Here is a 19,199-nt window from a genome sequence, read left to right on the forward strand (position 1 = left end):
CCGAGGGCACCACTGAACCGATTGACCATCACGCTGGAGTGCCGGACCCTCTTTTTACCCACACAAGTTTAACGTAACACACATCAGGCAAAGGTAATATTTAGCAACGCATGGACGCACAGCCAAACTCCAAACACAACTCGCTCTGAAACAAAGGTTAAACACTTGAAAGAAACCAAGAAACTAAACATGTGGAGACGCTTTCCCCCACCCCCAAAATGTCCAGTAGAGATGTGAGACTATAAATATTAGACAGTATCTACTGGGCCCTCGAAAGGACTTAACTGGATTTTTCTGGAGCAGTGGAAACACCAGTTCTTGAAACTCTCAGAGTAAGGGGTAGCACTTCTGTTATTTTACAATGTCACATCCAAAAAACAACTTTCAGGGAAGCTCTCCGTGGCTAGTGTTTGCTCTATGCTTATCCTTTATCCTCCTGTTGAGCAGTGGATCCTCAGAGGCCTCAGTATACCACAAAAAAGGTAAGAACTACCTCTTCTGCTTTGTGCCGTTATCATTTAAAACTGCAAGTTTCCACATTAATCACTCGGACGGTACCTTCAGCAGTTAAACCAACACAAGCTGGCCGACCACAGACTTTTTACCATCTATACTTTGACCTTGCATGCATTCCCTCTGGGCTCTTCAAAGCAGATCAGTGCATTCCCATTGATCCCAATCTCAAGGTGATAAATCCCATGAGCATAGCTTCCTGCAGCCTGCAGGCACAGGATGCTGGATTTAGCCATTAATGTGCCTGACCCATTCCAGCAATGTTTTATGTGTTCTGCTGAGAGGACAGACATTTATAGCCTTTGCAGAGTTTGAATGTCCTGAAAAAGGTCATTTTGACCTTTGAGGGTCATACATGTTGCTCCTTTCTTCCATTAGGGCTCTGCTCATACAAAGAGAAGTACTTCAAACCAGGAGAGTCCTTCCGAAGAGGCTGTGACAAGTGCTTCTGCCATGAGTTTGGATTCTACTGCTTTTCGTGAGTTGATTATTCACCGTCATTGGTTAAAAAAATAAGCATTGCTTGTTGTTAGCCTGCCAGTCATTGTAGCCGACTCATGCTAACTCTACTCCTCCCCTGCAGGCCAACAAAACCCACCTCATGGCCCAAGAAGTGTCAGCGGGTCAGGACGGACTGTGGTTATACTGTCGTTTATAAAGAAAATCCCCTGGTGGCGTGCCACGCCTACAGCTGGATAGGATGACATCATGGGAAAGCTCACTTGAAATTAAATAATGTACAACCTGAATACTTTGTGGAGCTGTCATACAAGTGTCCTGGAGGACAAGACGACAGACTATAATGTTTAAAGCTTTAAATGAAAACAGAAGCAGAGTATCAGCAGCTACAGTAAAGGTAAAGATGCCTTAGTGTGTAGATTCCTGTGCCTGCACTAAAGTTCTGGTCATTTACACTCATTTGGTTCATGATTGTACACCAGAGATGATTATTGCCTATCTTAAATCTGCAATCCAGAATCTTGGGATATCAAATATAGTATCGACGGCAAAGTTGGTTTCAAACATAAATAAAGTGTTTTAATGTATATACATTCAGTGTGCATTTAGAAGTGGAATGGAACGGAAACTCACCGGTTTAGAGAGATAATGGGAGCCACAGGCTGAAGAAATGTAAGTTTTAAAGGAAGCTGAAGAACGATAAGACTCATCTGATGGTAAATAGTCATTCCAGACTGATTCAGTCTAGTAGAAAGGAACATTATGTGCTTTCCTAGACTTACGATTGTTACTTTATGCTTATTATATCTTCTGAATTTCCCTTTTAACACTTTTAAAACATTCAAAGTGATGGAGCATTGTCATTTTTACATAAAACTGTAAATACTTTCTGTCATGCTGGTACATTTTTGTCACAATATGAGTGTGCATTAAAACAGGCTCACAAGCAAGTTAGATGTGTTCGTCACACATAAATTCTTACCTTTTCACCTAAAAAGACAAATCTTAGCACCCAGATTCAACCACAGCAAGCTGCTGCAACACGAGACACGAACTGAAGGACATGTGGGTCCGATAAGGTACATTTTTCATTTCTGCTTGCTCAAATCAACCTCACTGAATAATCTGAGGGTGAAAAGCACGGAAGCCACTTTAATATGACCTCCCTCACATGGATGCTGTCCTTGAGCTTGAGTTGCAGGATGTCAGAGGGAGTTCAGGCAGTGAAACAATGTTAATACACTAGAAAATGTTTCATATTCAGTAAAAGCCATTTAAAGTGACTAATCATAAAACAATTAATGGAAATCTTGGTTTTCACCTTCAAATGCTCAGATGTCTGGTTGGTTTTGGCTAACAAAGGTTGTTTTCAGACGCATGAATCATGATTGTCTTCTGCCTGCATCACTTTAATCACACAGAGAGACCGATTTTTGGATTTTTAGCCAAAGCAGATATGTCTGCCTTACTGTTCTAAAAGTATGTAGCCCATAGAGAAACAGCAGCAGACAGCAGTCTGTAAGTTTGGAAAAGGAGAAGGTTTCCTGAGAGGCCAGATAAAGCTAAAAGCTACTCAGAGGAGCTCCTTCTGACTGGTTAACTTACTTTGTAACTACACTTTCTTAAAATGTTGTTCATTCAAATCACCAGAAAACATTTGAGTCAGCTGGGTTGAAGGAAACACATTGTTGTTTTAGTTAGTTTTATAACCAGAAACGAAATACGTAGGTTTTAGTTGGACCCTAATTACAACTCTGCAACAAATTTGACATTTATTATTTGATATATTTCACATTTATATTTGTCTTTTGCTGCCCTCTTGGCCAGGACGTCCTGGAAGAAGAGATCGTGTAATTCAATGGGACCTTCCAGGCTAAGGGAAAATATCTATATATAAATGGGGCTTGAGTTTTGACAGTGATTACAAATCTGTGCCAGAATATGATAAAGTTCTTCCTTTGCTTGTGCTCCAACTTGCCATGAAGTTTAAGGACTTTTGGATCTGGTAGATTTAGCCTGGTCCTGCTAACAAACAGACGAGTACAAACCATTGCATATCTATGCAAAGGAAAGGACAGAGCAACAGCTGTTCAGTGCAGGTTTAAATTAGAACGAGTACTCTATGATCAGAAAGTAAATTCTACTCAAAATAAGCTTACGCTTCCCTCGTGAGCCTCAGTCCAGTTTCACTGATCCATCCCTAAATCAGACATCTAAGGATGATAAAAAGTACAAGATTTTGGGTCTCAATACAGAAATGAAGCAATAATAGTAATAAATAGTTCTGTTAATCTAAAGACTGCTTGGTTGGTGTTAGGAGAACAGCATCAACACACTGGGTCAGAGGTTCTACAGAAACCTCCCACTGATAGACAGTCTGCTACAAGACTCCTTGTTCCTGTTGTTGACGATAAATCCTTATGGAGGCACAGGTGCACATCTGTCTGTATGTTTTCACACCGCAGATTATGTGGGATTAATCAAAAGCTTTTGTGGAATAATTTCTGACGATATAAATAAAACCCACTTTACATACACATAAGTTCCATTTATCCAGGCTTTATTTCTTTTAAAACTGCCAATTTTACGTATAAAAGTTAAACTAAAAAGCATTTTTTAAAATAACTCCAGTGTGAAACTGATGGTCAATAACTGCAACAGTGCACGTTTCAGGCCTGCCGATGCATAAAGAAGCATTACATATTCATTTCCTTTTTTTTTTTAGGACTGAAAGGGTTAAAGTGCTTCAGAGGCTCCAGTGGAGAATACCATCCTATTATCTATCTGACGCTGAATGCATGACTTTCTACAGGAATTCCCTCAGAATAAAAATTCAAAGATGCCCTGAAATCGGCGAGGTCGTGCTGCTGAAAGCATCTGCCTGTGAGGACTGCAGATGGCGCCGAAGGCCTGCAGGGCTTTCAGGAGGTTAACAAGAGGTCAACCATGGGTGGCAGAGGCACTGTGCAGCAGTGGGCCTCCTCTGCGGGTGATAATCCAACATGCCAATAAGGAAGTCTGACAATCCAGAGGCCTCCTCCAACAGGAAGTTGTATTTCTCCACCAGAACATCGTAAAGGCTGCAGAGCCTCAGCGGACCAACACGACGCAGCTCACCTGGATGCATTCAGCAGCATTTAGTAAAATTATAAATGCAAATAAAGTCAAAAAAGAGAAGCTGCTGACTTACCTCTGCAGTTGAAATAATCTGCAGAGTATTTACCCGATAAGGCAACAGCTGGTGGAATTTTACCAAGCCGCTCCATGATCTGGGCGATATGATCTGAGTACAAATGTACGATACACGTTAGCATCAATAATATAATACAGCAACAGTGTGAGCTTCTTCAGTTAGAGTCGGCACGCTGCACTTCACCTACCTTCCTCCAGGGAAATGGACTCGCTGGCTTTGGGGTGGAACAGTGAGTCTCCAGTGACCAACTCAAAGGCCTGTGAGGGTTCAGAGCAACAACAAAAAAAAGTATGAGTCTATACAAGATCAACGCTGGCTATACCAATCTGTGACTCTGATTTTTTTTGTTTTTAATCAAAATTTCACAAAGATCATCTGACCGAGCCTGCAGAAAAGTCTATTGAAGGTAAAGGATGGTAAAATTCAGCTTCACATGGGCTTGGACTGGCACAAGGATTTATGGATCATTTTGCTGTATGTATATTGCAGATATCGCAGCTCATGACTCCTAAAGGCTGATTATTTAACTTTCTGTGTACAGCGTCATGACAAAAAAATGCAATAACGTGACACCATCATTTCCCAACTGCTTCGTATTCACTGCATCGTCATTCCTGCACTTCTGGTCACACAAATACTTCAATCCTGACTCCATCTTTTAGCCATTTAATCCCAGCTGCTTAGAATAAAAACAACAATAATCCTATTTAACATGGGCTCGGGGTTTGATGGGCTTCTGCAGGTACAACAGTCATTTGGGGAGTTTTAGGTTGAGACTTAGATACTTTTATTTGCAGATGATGTGCACTTATTTTGCTCTGTTTGGAATCAAATAATCTATTTTCCCCACATTAATATGTTGATGTTCATGCTCAAATCTAATCTTAGGACATTTAAATTAAGCATAATTACACACCTATGTTGCCATCCTTAATTTGAATTGATGATAAAATGTAATAACAGTTATTATTAGTTATAATTAGACAACTGCAGCATTTTTGATCTGATGGGACAGTCGCTGTAAATCAAGATCCACAGAACAAATGTTTCCAAAGATCCAATCATGTCAAGTGAAACTTCTCAAAGTGTAAGGACGCACAGGTTCGGTTAGTCTCTCACCATACAAGCGACGCTCCAGATGTCAGCTGACGGTCCGTACTCAGAACCCAACAAAACCTCCAGAGAGCGATACTGACGGGTCTGGATCTCCTCGCAGAAATGCTTGTACTGGTCCAACACACAGACGGCACAGATTAAAACCTTTTATTTGGATTCTTTGGATAAAAACGCAGTTCATCCTTAAAAGCGAAACAAATGCTTTAAATGTGTTTTTAATTATTTTGACTTTATACTTAGTTAGACTTAATTTAGTTAGACTTTAATTTAATTTTAACTTTTTTTTGGCTACTTGGGGGCAAAATAAAGCCAATTTGAACATAACATACACTGTTTGCTGCCTTTAAAGTTGATAAAGTGATAAACTTAGAGTGCAGAAAATATTCACCTTGACAAGATGAACCCTATAAGAACCCTGTAACAATGTGCATAAAAATGACTCTTACCACCCAGCAGGAGCTCCCCAAGTCAGCGATCTTCACTGTAATCTCTTTCAAACTATAAGGGTTGACGTGCTTCCTCTCTGAAAGAAACAACAGCGCATCATCATCATCAAAGCATCTGAGTCTTTGTAAAAATGATCAGGGATGCACAGATATATCGGCCGATATTCAGCTTGTTGACGGCAGTCAGGCCAAAAAAGGCTAACCTATAACACAAGGATACCCACATCCAGTCCTCGAGGGCTGCTATCCTGCAGGTTTTAGATGGTTCCCTGCTTCAACAGGCCTGATTCAGATCAAATGGATCTCTTCAAAAGATTGTTCAATTCTGCACAAGCCTGCTAATGATGCATTGATCTGAATCAGGTGTGTTGAAGCAAGGAAACATCTAAAACCTGCAGGATAGCGGCCCTCGAGGACCGGATGTGGGTATCCCTGATATAACAGATGGCGGTAGTCTGTGTTTATCTGATGTTGGATTGACTTTACCCTGAAACTGACAGGATCAACCTGCAGCTGCAGACTCAGTAAATGTTCAACAGGTGGCAACCGGATTCCGCAGCAGGCGATTTATTTTAAGATTTAAGAACATTTTGGTGAACCAATCAAGTTCTGACAAGTCACTGAGTAATAGTTAAAAAGGCTATAGGGGCTTCTGAGAATTTGGCTTGTTCAAAGAGTGATGAAGAGCTAAAATACTAGCTGTTGTTTCGAGTTTGTTGTTTCACCGATGTTAAAGAGATCAGAGTGCATCCCTAGTAATCGCATATTCTGTAAATTCATACACAGAACACTTAGCTCTGCCTCTCATATCTTTTTTTTCTTCTAGCCTGTTCTGTTTTTAGTAGTATAACCCCCTGTATTTATAATGCATGCCTCAGGTATGTGCAGAGCAAAGACTTTGTTTATTAAAGGCCTGACATTATCTCTCAAACTGGCTCCAAGCACTTCTGCTTTGTGCACACATTTGGTGTACCCTGCACTGTGGCTCATACAGCGAAGCTATAAACTGTCCAGCTTTGAGACTTCTGCCTTAAAACCCTCCCCAGCATGTGTGGAAACAACGAAAAACGCAATTATGCCTGTGGTCTTGGCCTCCAAAGAGAGGAATGTGCTGCCCCCAGCTGGTGGTTTGTGGGACTGCTCCTCCAGGCACAGCAGGATGTTCTCTGGCTTGATGTCTGTGTGGATGATTTTACACTGAGTGTGAAGGTAGTCGAGTCCCTGAAGAACCTGCAGAGAAATAAACTGTGGCTGAAGTCGTTCCCTTCGATACTCAACTGTCTCCTGACCTATCATATTATCAGAAAACACAGATGACTTAAAGAGAGGAGATAAAAATGTCTTTGGTCGATCCATTTATATTTTGGGTCCATTAATCTTCACTGTAACTTACCTGAGTGAGTATTTGTTTGACCCAAGGCCGCAGCAGTCCTGGATTCCCAAAACACAGCTGCCAGCTTCTGAGGTCGGGCCCCAGCAGCTCCAGCACCAGACACATGTCTAACCAGCAGACTTTAAGGTCACACTGAATTCAAACTGCACATTTTCTGTTATACTCACACTTTATCTGGGCCTCGATTCATATTTGGTGGCTTGTTCGGGCATACCAGCACACATCAGTGGTGATAACTCCTCAGGTTTGGTGTCAGGTTTAAACTGTTTGCCCAAGAAACAAGAAACAGTCTCAAAAAAAGGATACGGACACCATTGACCCCGGCCAACTTGAACTCATCTAGCAACTGAACAATCCTTCGACTGGAGGGGTGACGGGCCACAGGACCACCAGCCTGCACAAAGAGAAGGTGGGAAGCAGGGCAGAAGGAGGGGAAGAAGGTGGGCAACAAAATGACAGGCAGGTTGGTGTGTGCATACTGACAAACTCTAAACTGCAAATAAAAAGTAAGAGAGGAGAAACACAAGCAACAGGCCACTGACACATCGCAGAAGAGCCAGTTCATCTTGTCCCGCCTCGGCAAAGCCAGCGCCGCTCTTCAGCACCTTCACTGCAACACGTCCACCCAACCTGCCAAAGCACACACACACCAAATCAGAGCTTCTGTTCAACCGCAGTGTCCTATACTTTCTGTTCGATCCGTGAAATGACTGCTCTGTAACAGACCGTAAACAAATTATCAGAAGAGCAGGAGTGGCGTGTTTGTATAATGGACTCAGTTTCAAAGGACATAGAGCGGTTTGTAATGAAGTAAAACCTCCCTCCCCCCGTCACGTCACGTTGCCCCTCCCATCACATCCGTTATCCAAGGATAAAGCTGCGTCAGTATGGTTGTTTAATTTGTGCTAATATTTAATCTCCTCATCTGAAACCCTGTTTGGTTCATCCTTTGTGACATCAGCTGAAATTTAAAATGCAAAACTACAGAGAAGCTGCATAGCCGGGCTCAAACAAACATCTAAACTTCATTAAAAATCTACTCCGATGGCAACTTTGTGTCCACCATCTTATTTTATGCTGAAAATGATTAGAATGAACATCAAACGCTGTTTACAAGCAAGATTCTTGACTTGAGATGACAAAACTAGATGTGGAAAAGCCTGCAAAAGAGAAAGGTGGCAGTTTTTAATCAAGCTTGAGAACCATCACTACGAATCATTTTTGTACAGTCCTAAAGAACTTACTTGAGGTCCGTGCAGAGCCACACAGTTGAGAAATATCCCCAGCCGAGCTTAGACACCACCCGGTATCTGCTGTTGAAGGTGTCGTCAATCTGGACGGGGTGGTACCCACCTGAGGAGACGGGAAACAACGAGAAATGCAGGATTAAAACAAAGTAATTTATGTGGTTGTGTTACTAGGCTATTCACATTATTTACCAGAGTTCTCTCCACATCATCTGGAATCTGAATCTGGTCATTGTGCAGTGAGCAGTTTTCATCCAAGAGCTCAGAAAGAAGACTCAAACGTAGCACCAAAGCTATTTCTGGCATTACAACTTCCTGTAAGCTATAGCATGTCTGTTAGTGAGTAATACATCATTCAGACCTGCCAGCAGGACTCAGAGGAATGATGAATAAGCCTGTATCTGTTCTCCTTCAGCCGGCATGACAAGCAGTTTTATGGACCTCATCAGAGATCTTGTTTCTATTATAACAGAACATGATATAAGCTGGTGTATAATTTATTACCGCGTCATTGAAATCTGTGATATCGCATAGCAGCAGAGGGCAGAAGAGGTGCAGGCCGACACCTGCACAGCTGGCAGGTGAGGTGGGGAGAACGGGGAGCAAGGTCACGCTGGCAAACTGGCAAGAAAACACTGCAGTTTGTGTGAGGCGCTCGGGTTTGTGTTTCTCTTTGTCTTTACAGGTCACAAGAGTTTAACACAAAGATGGAACTAAATATGTGTTTGACAGTTCAGAGAGCCTTAAAATGAACTTGTTTTAAAGTACACTGACCCTTTTTTACTTTATTCAATGGCCTTGGAGCAAGGGTGGGAGGGGGTCTGAGCTACCGCAATTCACAACTCTGGTTTCACGTTCCACCTTAGTGGTAGTTTATGGTCCTGCGTGATGTCGAGTCGACGATTACCCCTCCGCCACAGCCTGACGTGCACCTTCCAAAAATTCTAACGACACGTCGCCTCGACGCGGGCCGTGAGGGCTGTGATTGGTCCGCTCAGAACGTAATTTCCAGCAGTTACTATTTCCGGTCTTAGTGGCTGTATACGGCGAAGAAGCTCGTTGGCATTCGAAATGATCTAAAGTGCATTTGTTCAACACTGGTTGTTCAGCCTCGGCCGGTCGTACAGACCACAGAGAAACGTCTTCTTTGTCGCCTGTGCTTCAACATTTGCAATTTAAGCATTTGTTCTTCAGTATTGATGAGCTCCAACTGCAAATACAGCTGCTCCACCTCGGTTGCCATTTTTCACTGTTGTTAACTGTGACCGGAAGAAAAAGCAAGGATTCGCCTATAACCCTATCATTTAGAGTCACTTGGCGCTTTTGTGGCCTTTACAATGTAACAACAAAAACTCACTATGGCTGTGCGCGTGAAGGGCTCAAACGGAGATTTGTTTTAAAGGACAATGGATTCTGTGGATGCTGAATTCCAGTCGATTCCAGCATTAAAATGGGCTGTAATGTAAAGCACATTTCGTGCACAGAGGCAACTCAAAGTGCTCTACAAAAGGCATTAAGGAAAAAGGAAAAAGGTCCAGATTGGTTTAATAAAAGTGGCTATAGTTGGGGTACATTTAACATCAGCAGGGAGTTGATGCCGTCTGTGTGCAGCACAGCAGCTAAATGCATTTTCACCCTGCTTGGATCATATTCAAGATTCTACTAATTAACTGCCCTCTAAAGGTCTGTGTCCGCCTTTGTTAATATTCTTCAAGGAGATCGGAAATGCATCGAGGTCCCATTGTACTGATCATTTGAAAACCAGCAGCAAGCCTTTAAAGTCTCTGTAGGTAACCAGTGTGCTCGGTTTTCCTGGTTCTGGTTAGAACTCTGACAGCAGCGATCTGAGTGAGATGAAGCTGTCTCAGAGTACAACAGTAATGGACTCGAAGCTTGAGAGCAGCAAAGCTCACAGTTCGTAGCTGGCATCGGTAGATTCCAGCTCCGCGTGTCCTCTCATAGCGGGCGGCTTCCATTTCCTGCTCATTCTTTGTCTGAGATACATAAAACCAGAATGGGAGGTTTTATAAAAAGGTGTTTCACTGTGATGTTGACAAGTGATGGAAGAAAACCTGAGGCAGATTCCCTTAATCTCGCTTCGTTGTGGGCGTTTTCTTTGGGATAAGTAACTTTATAAACCCTTTACATGAACAAAAACACTCAAAAATAAGCAGAATATTCCCTCATACCATAACAGTATTCTCTGGGGTCTTCAGAGTCCCGGCTGTCCTTTGGATCGAGCTGCTCGTGACACCCGAGGGCTCTGAAACTATCCAACGAGACACCTTCACTCCTACAAATACACAGACATGTCGATTTAAAATCCCACAGAATGAGCGAGTGTGCGCTGTGTCGACTGTGAGCTGAACTGTTTTTAGAGTTTCCCATGGCCTCAGTCAGCAACGGAAACTTGTCCCACTGCCTGGCTAAGAGCGGACAAGCAACATCGGAAGTTACACTATTTCTGACTCTGCAGTTAATCACTTTGCAGTCTGTTCATGCAACTTGAGATCTCTGCATCCCAGCTGCTGTGGATATCTGTTACACTGACGGCTGGAAGAGTTCGGGTCACGTCATGTCTGTTTTCTTTGCTGCATCATATGGCTGTACATGGATCATAATCATGTAAACATTTTTGAATAACACGTTTTCTCTTTTTCTGACTCTAAGATACTGTCTGCAACTCTTGCCTACCATCTGAGTCACCTCTGTGATGCCTAAAATAATCCTGGCTTGCTTTATTGATGCTAAAATTAGCTGCTTCAAGCAACATCGCTCCGTGAGGCTAAGGTGATATAAGGAGAGACATTTTCTTAGACTGATAGGAGACTGTAAAGCTGTGTGAAACCTTTAAATTAGATTGCAAAGAACATCACATGCCAAAAAAAAATAAGCAAGCTTGTTTTTCTCCAGTGTTTCAAAAGGAAATGTTTCAACACAGAAACGTAGTCCTCTGCTAAAAAACAGTCCTTAGTTTTGCAAATTTAAAGAAAGTCATTCAGATCACATGCCAGAATTTCCCTGGGGAACAAAAAGTCTGTACTTACATATGATGCTGTTGAGCTGAACGGGGACACTTCTGCATCATGTGGTGAAGTAGATGGTCGGTATCTTGACTTGTGCAGCCTGCAGAGAACAAAATGTGGGTTCAGACTGAGAAAAGAGACGAATGCATTAGCAAAACTAAGACTGCAGCAGCATTAAGAGGCGGCGGTAGTGATGTCAGGTCAGGTCAACTTCTCCTGAAGCCGTAGTCAGCAGCGTCTAAACATGGAAACCAACAGCAGACCCCTAACTCACTGCCTGACAGGCTTTTACCTGCCTCCCTGAGAGATTCTTTTCTCTTCAGTCGATTCAGTTGTTTGTCTCTGTGTTTTCCACCGTGTTCCTTGTTGTGGTCAAGCCTAAACTGCAATAAAAGATGAGAAGAATGTCGCGTGAGGGAAACGGTCAGGGGAGGAGAGCAAGTGACAGCTGCTGACTCCCCCCCCCCTCGTACACCCACTGAGAGTCCCACCTTTTGGGCCACAGGGATCACAGATGGCTAAACCTGGCTTGAGAATGGGATCCCTGACCTCCAACACAATATCAAGTACCACAATAACGTCAGGAGGAAGAAGGTCAACTGAAATTCGGCCAATTCTTCGCCAAGGTATTTTAGCCCTCGGCGGCCAATTTAATTCCCACGACTGAGTCTGACTCTCTGCTCTTTCTTCCCAACACTTTGCTGTTAACACTCCCAGATTTCCATGATAGATACAGTCGAGCAAACGGGCGTCTGGATCAAACACGAGTTGCAGACAAAGACTGAGAGATAAGAGACACAAAGTGTTGAAGAGTGAGGAATGAGAAGTGAGTGACGTGTGATATTCAGACCTCTTGACCTCACGTGAATAACTGTTCACAGTCAGATAAGTTAAACCTAACTACAGGCGCACTATGGCTGTACAGTAGCGGTGCATTTCTAGTCTGAGCAGTTTATGAAAAGACACGTTAAAACTTAATGGTAGCATATAAAAATGTAAATACTGTTAGTTACTAATTAAATACATATTCTTAGCCTCTCGGTCCGAGCCGTTTGTCAGGTGGAACAAAAGGAGGTGGGAACGACACCAAAGTCGATCTGGAGGCGCTTTAAGATGCAACACCACTGAGACCCCTGCTTACCTTTATGGACTTTGTGCTCATATTTTAAAACCACTTTATATCTAAGAAAAAAAACTGATCTGATCTGCGAACATTCACACAGTCAGTGAGAAACTCTTTGATCCGGTGGTCACTACAGTGGGTTCAGTGAGTTATCTCACACGCCGTCACCCGCTGACCAATCAGTGATGAAGGCCAGCCATGCCATGAACACCATGGAAAGTCCCTAATAGAGTATATATATATATATATATATATATATATATATATATATATATATAACCTGTCCACTCCATTGGACATCATGCATTGTTGGATATAGTTCAGTAACAATTCAAGCTATTACTTTACTTCAACCAAAGTAACTTTTTTCCACCCCCTTTTAAATGAATTATTTCATGTTACTAGACTGTAGACTGTGCAGTTTTAGCAACGTATTTTGAACACATTAGTTTTATTATGTCAGTTAGAGTGCAGAGTTAGAGGAGCAAGTCAAAACCAAGATGCTGAATAAGATGTGTGACAGGAGTGAGGTGTACAAAAACAGATGTGCATTGAATTGAACATAATCACGATTCCGAGTTGAGAACTTAAATCTATTCCGTATGAAACTGAAAATATCTGTACTCAAAGATAAACTGCACAAATGTTAAACCCTTTGTTTCAGTTGAAATAAGAAGTGGGTAATGGCTTTCAAGCTCGTCATCACTCATTCGTGAACGAGTTGTTTGATGTCAGCAAGAGTGGACACATCTATAACATCTAAAAATATGAAACAAATCACTTTACAAGTTCTTAAAGGTAAAATATTGTGTGTTTTTAATACTTCATGCCTAAATTTGAAGTTTGAATATGCTTGAAGTCTATGTATTACGTATACATTTATTTGTATACATGTATATATATTTATACATGTAATACAATAAAGACAAATAAAAAAAGTCTATTAATGCTGTTATAATCACTCGCCCGGCTGTTTCATTGCTGTTTAGCATTAGCGTGCAGGTGTACATTTGTCCTTCCCCCTGTGTCATTACCCTGTAATGTCGGTCCAAGCCTCACCCGAGAGCTTGTCCTGGCTGGTGCCATTTTCCATTTTCAAAGAGCTGTAATAACTTTTCCCACAGGGGCAGTGAGCAGCGATATGAAAACAGCACCTGCATGGATGTAGATCACAGGGTTAGTGGGGGATAAGTGGTAAGTGATAAAAGAGTATTTTTGAACCAGTTTCCTCCGGTGTACGGAGGCGTACGTGCAAACACTCGTTCCTCTGTGCCTGACTAACCCACACCTCCTTTGTTATTACGCTGCTGCTAATTTAAGACCTCCACACTGCTGTTTTCTCAACAGAAAACAGATAAGACAACATGACAATATTTGTAAGGAATGCTCACCCACTACCTCTTACCATTGTTACGAGTTTAGCTTTTGTTTTATTTAGCTAAAAACGTCAAAATCTAGTGGAGAAGTGAAGAGATGGAGACAGGAAAATGAGAGAGAGAAGGTGGACTTAGCCAAGACCAATTGAATTCCGCTACTGAATGCAAGAGCTACCAATTAATAAGCTGAAATCTGACCCCCAGCAAAATCCAACCCTCGTTTTTTTGGCCAATTAATCAAAGTAAACAAATTCTTATAGTTTAAGGCACAGTCTTAAGTGTGTTTATTTTATAATGTCCTATGTAGTGGGTTTTATAAGTCACTATATTGATAATAAATATGCATTTTAATATTAAAAACCAAAAGAGAATGTGATGATAGGTCATATTGTGTTGTATGCTGTTTAAGATTGTTGTTACCTGGTTAGATTTTTGGTTTGGTTTGACTGAAAACAGCCAAATCCAGTAGAGGGGAGATGAAGAAAGAAAAAAGGACAAGAAGAAGAAACAAACAGACGTGACATCAACTCAGCATTAGCTTATGAGGAGTATTTACAGCATGATTAATAATTTTAGAGGTTGATCCTTTAGTTTGAATTGAATTGTTAGAATTAAAATGGGAACGTGTAAACAAACCGACGTGGGATGTTGGCTTCACATTCTCTACAGTCTTGAGAAAGACAATGACCATATATGGAGTTCCTGGCATGGCTCACTGATAACAGGAAGTTGTTAATGTACTAACTGACACTAATGGGGACAAATCTACGTCAACAAGCAGACATTAGCTTCTTAAACTGTTGGAGGGCTGCATCATCGAAAGGACTCGGACATCCGTTTCGTTCATGCTCGCTAACTGCTATGAAATGGCACTGCAGGGACAGCGGAGCTCATTCTCCAACAGGCTGATTCAGCTCCGCTGTCATAAAGAATGGTTAAAGAAGTCTTTCTTACCGTTCACCATCACTCTTTGACAGTTCTCCTTTAGGCAACAGATTAAACAGTTTGCACATTCATTACTCTGTTTGCACCTACCCATTTGGGTTCAGTATTGATTTGCTAAAATAAAATAAACAGTTTCATAACCACTTTATTGTGTGAATATATATTTATTCTTATTATTTTTATACTATGTATACACCACTGGCTTATCCTCTATTCTATTTTGTTGTCAGTTAGAAAGTTATTATGTGCGCTGTTTGCTGCTGCATCGAGAGAATTTCCCCTTGCGAAATTCATAAAGTACTTTGACTGATTTATTGATTGAAATGGACCTGAAACACTTATAAATACTGTCTGTCAGTCATAAGAAGAGTTCCAACTGGTTATCTTTGTTATATACAGTGTATATACAGTATATCTTTAAACTAGAATTATAGAACGATGTTTGCTGTCTGAAAGATCGGATTTAACTAATAAAATAATAAACTTATAACAGCGTTTTAGCTGCCTAAAGTGCTTCCGTGTTTCCTGAAACACAGGGAGAAAAAGAAAGAGATCACATTTTATCTGCAAAAATAATTGTTTTTTAACATTATATACTCGAGAGCTAAAAACTGTAGCAAAGCTGTCACTCAAATTTTCATCCACGTTTTCATCAGAGTCGTCAAGCCTGAGCATTTTGCTGACTTGGCCAGAATAAAACAGTAAAAAACTGGTGAAACAGGGACAATTTAACTTGATCCTCTATGTGTGCTCCATTGTTATCTTTAGGAATTCAAATTTGGGCTCAAACCATTTGGCCAACCATCTTAAACAAATAAACTGAGGGGGCACATCCTTTATAGGTGATTTATTATATCTTATGTTTGTTTAAAACCATTAATATAAAAGGAATTGAGTTGTTAAAATAACTGAACAGTCGTAAAAGTGGAGGGAGGCAACATTGTTAGGGCTAATATCGTATATTTGACTATATTCAGGTTAGAGGTTGGGTGGACTTCTGAGGTGATTAATTGATCCTCAATGGGAAATTATATTATGACAATACAAGTTTGAGATGAAGTACAAATAATGCAAAAACAATTATCAGTTGTTGGAGCGTTGAAAGAGTAGCATAGCAAATCGCCATGATTGCATTTGGGTGGGCAGAAACTGCAGAGATGCCCTTTCCAAGATTATTATCTGTAATTATTATCTATAAACCGGTACCTTTAGTGTTGCCGCTCTGTCCGCTGTCCCTTTTGTCCAGAAGCCATGCAGAGAAGCCCAAGATGGTTTGCTTTATTTGTCGGTGATTTCACATTTCCCCTTATGATCAAAGGAAGAAAGGGTTTAAACTTCCTCCTCCTTTCTCTTTGTTTCCACCGCCAATTTAGGGTCTCATTCCGGGTTTCGGAAAGCTCAGTCAGCTGCTTCCACGTATAGACAACTCCAGATGCCCCTCATAACAGATGTTAAAATCTTCCAAAAGTATCGGCTGAAATCTCTCAAATAGCACAGAATCCAAACTGGTGTGGAGGGATCTTTCAAAAACGTGTCTCTTAATGGGAAAATGTCCAGTAAAAACAAAAATCTCAGTAAGACACAGAAGGACACAATATGGCCAAATAAATCTGAATAAATGTTCTGAAACACCTCACACAAAACGGCACCGGATTTAATTTGGCATTTTTTTATTTTTACCTGTTATATTTCTGTATCTGCTTTATTTGGTCGTGTTCTCGTCACTTTTATTGATCAAACACTTTGAATGACAGTTGCTTGATGCTATATAAATAAAAAAAAACAAAGGTTTTGATTGATTCATTGATAAGATTGCAGGGAGATGGGTGATAGTCATCATTTACTCACCATGTGTGGCTGGTTGATTGGTTCCTTTACCACTTCAGGGAAAACAAACTCATACAAACCGATAACTTGACAGATCAGTTCACATATGACCACTTTATTGCATCACATTAAGCTGTTGTTAGGCTCATCCTATCAGTTAGTCAGACATCGCTAAAGTCAAGATTACCTGGGAACAGTATGTATCTACAAACATCAGAACTGAGTTTTGCATACACAAGGAAGCAATGCGATGTAAACGGCAAAGAAAGAGAAGGATGCTTTTATGTACAAGTTAACTGTTTGCGGCATTATAAATCATATACCTTAACTCTTGTAAAGTCGTTACAGAATGTAAAAAGAGACAGAAATCATCAGAAATTCTAAATGGCTGATTGTGAATTAGATTTGGACTTGAAAAGTACAAAAAAATGACAGGGAGGCGGTGCTTTTCTTTAACAAAAAAAAGACAAATCTGACTTAGGAGGAGCACAACCTTAACTGTTATGTACGTCTGAAAGGAATAACCAACAACATATGCAATGAAATAAATAAACAATAAATTAAATTGGAAAACAACTAATAAAAGCCTTCCACGTGTGGCATCGCAGAGCAGCAGGCATCTTCGTTTAAAAATCACACCGTCTGATTGAAGTCTGGATCACTTTTAAAAGATAAAAAAAATTTGCTCTAAAATCTGCCGTCACACCGACGACACGAATGCAAATTCAAGCGTACAAATGGGGCGCAGCTGTTTCCATCCGAGTTAAAAAGTCTGGTCCCTCCGTTTCATGAGAAGCTGACACAGAACTGACCACAGAGGAGAGGAGATCCTTCCTCAATGACAAATGAAAGTGACCGTTTACCCAAAACGCTGCAGAGACGTGGCACATCAAACCAGACTTTGAAGAGGAAGAGAGGAGTGAAAAGAAAAGTGCAGTCGATGCTACTGAAATGTACCTAGAAAATGCACATATATAAAAGATAACTGTATAAATACACAGATTAGATTCAACATTGTCTCGCTCAGGATTTACCACTTGTGAGTTCTGGAAAAATAAATCAGCTGTGAGGAAAACGAATCCTGAGGCTGAAAGATAAACGCACACAGTACCCCACATTTCTTTTAGACAATCAAACTTATTTGTGCATTATTTTTTGTATTTGTGCATTAATTTCCCGCTGGTCAGCTTGACCTTTCATTGATTCTGTATATTAACTTTGACTTTAATCATTATGACCCCCCCAAAAAAAAAAAAGGACGGATCAATTCTTACTTAATCCAGACACGTCTCCGAATAAATTTCTTCCGGTAACGCTTTAAAAAATAAGAAATCTCCACAAAGTTTATACTCACATCTGTGAATCACTACCATAGAACAGTCACAGAAGCTGTGGTCACCATGAAAGGAAAGAGGGTTTAGTTTAAACTACACAAAGCAGCAGCTATAAGTTCAAACAAAAAAAAAAAGAATCTGTGGAAACTGTTAACACGAAAAATTCTCCAACACCAGCAGAGTGAGCTCAGAAACCAAAGTAAGACTTGGAAAGATGCTTTAAGGCAGCTAAAAGGAGTATGGAAGAACCCTTTAGGTTCGATAATCCACCGACAGCATCACTAGTAAGACTTTGAGAGAAGCTCCACAGCTGTCCACATTAAAGGTAAAGTCCTCCTTTTTTCGTCCTCGGGCACACAGAAGCCCAACAAGCGTACCTTTAAACTCAGAGAAGGAATGTTCTGCTCAGTTTGTCAAGATGAAGTCCAACAGAATGATCTCTTTATATATCGCGTCTCCCTTTTGTTGACGTAAGGAATCCATCACGTGCTTTTAAATGCGTGTCATATTTTCCCCCTCAGTGGCGAGGCGTCCCTTTAAGCCCAGTTTGAGGACCGGTGGGAATTTGAAAAGGTTCACGAGAAACGTGGCCAGAGTCAGCGATCCCCCCCCCCCCCTCACTTAAAACCAGTCTGTCAAAACGACGGCGAAATCAGTGTGAGTCACATTATTCCTTTGGAAAAGGAAAAAAAGGAGGATTCTTTGTCGTCCAGGAGACATCGAGGACCAGTTGACAAATGAAAAATCTATCCCGGCCTCGGGGTCATAGGTCTGTCACCTTGTTCTCTACGGCAGCGGCGATCTGTTGGAGCCGGTAACCGAGCTGCATCTTCTGAGCTGTGGAGTCCTCCTCCAGAGCTGTGATGATCTGACAAAAACAAGGAGAGAGTTGGATGAACACAGCTGATTCACTTACTATTCCATGCACGTCTTAAATTGTAGTCCGGGTGGAATTACGCTTTTTTTTGGGGGGGACATGAAACCACCCTTTTCGGGGCAACTAATGAGCTGTATTTTCATGAAACATTCGTCCACGCAGCACACCTCCGTGTGTGATGACATGAAGCAAAGATTTAAAACAGATTTTTTGTTGTTGTTGTTTACAGGCTAAAACAGCGGTGAGTTATTCTGCTTCTGAGCGATATGTGCTGTCTTTGTCACATGATTTAGGTGCACGAGCCTCGGAGCAGCTTTGTGATGG

At 41.2% G+C, this 19,199-nt stretch overlaps 2 protein-coding genes across 2 annotated transcripts in view; both read right to left on the reverse strand.

The window, feature by feature from the left end:
- Positions 1–3,616: 3,616 nt before the first annotated feature.
- LOC140271699 (SRSF protein kinase 3) lies at positions 3,617–11,992 on the reverse strand. The gene is made up of 13 exons (XM_072366987.1): positions 11,686–11,992; positions 11,415–11,493; positions 10,557–10,660; positions 8,365–8,473; positions 7,663–7,750; positions 7,427–7,514; positions 7,121–7,227; positions 6,807–6,957; positions 5,728–5,804; positions 5,285–5,392; positions 4,353–4,422; positions 4,163–4,255; positions 3,617–4,089 (listed from the first exon to the last, which is right to left on the reverse strand). Exons 2-13 carry the CDS (start codon positions 11,453–11,455, stop codon positions 3,902–3,904), a joined length of 1,224 nt encoding a protein of 407 aa, XP_072223088.1. The 5' UTR covers positions 11,456–11,493; positions 11,686–11,992; the 3' UTR covers positions 3,617–3,901.
- A 4,769-nt stretch (positions 11,993–16,761) lies between these two features.
- The window catches only part of LOC140271439 (plexin-B1-like), a 74,818-nt gene continuing 72,380 nt past the window's right edge, over positions 16,762–19,199 (reverse strand). Inside the window, exon 39 of the mRNA XM_072366662.1 lies at positions 16,762–18,866. Within this exon, the coding sequence (XP_072222763.1) occupies positions 18,762–18,866 (105 nt within the window). The 3' untranslated portion in view covers positions 16,762–18,761. The remainder of the gene's footprint in view (positions 18,867–19,199) is intronic.

This window comes from Leuresthes tenuis, unplaced genomic scaffold, assembly GCF_036924035.1.
Source record: "Leuresthes tenuis unplaced genomic scaffold, fLeuTen1.0.hap1 SCAF_16, whole genome shotgun sequence".
NCBI classification, from domain to species: Eukaryota; Metazoa; Chordata; class Actinopteri; order Atheriniformes; family Atherinopsidae; genus Leuresthes; species Leuresthes tenuis.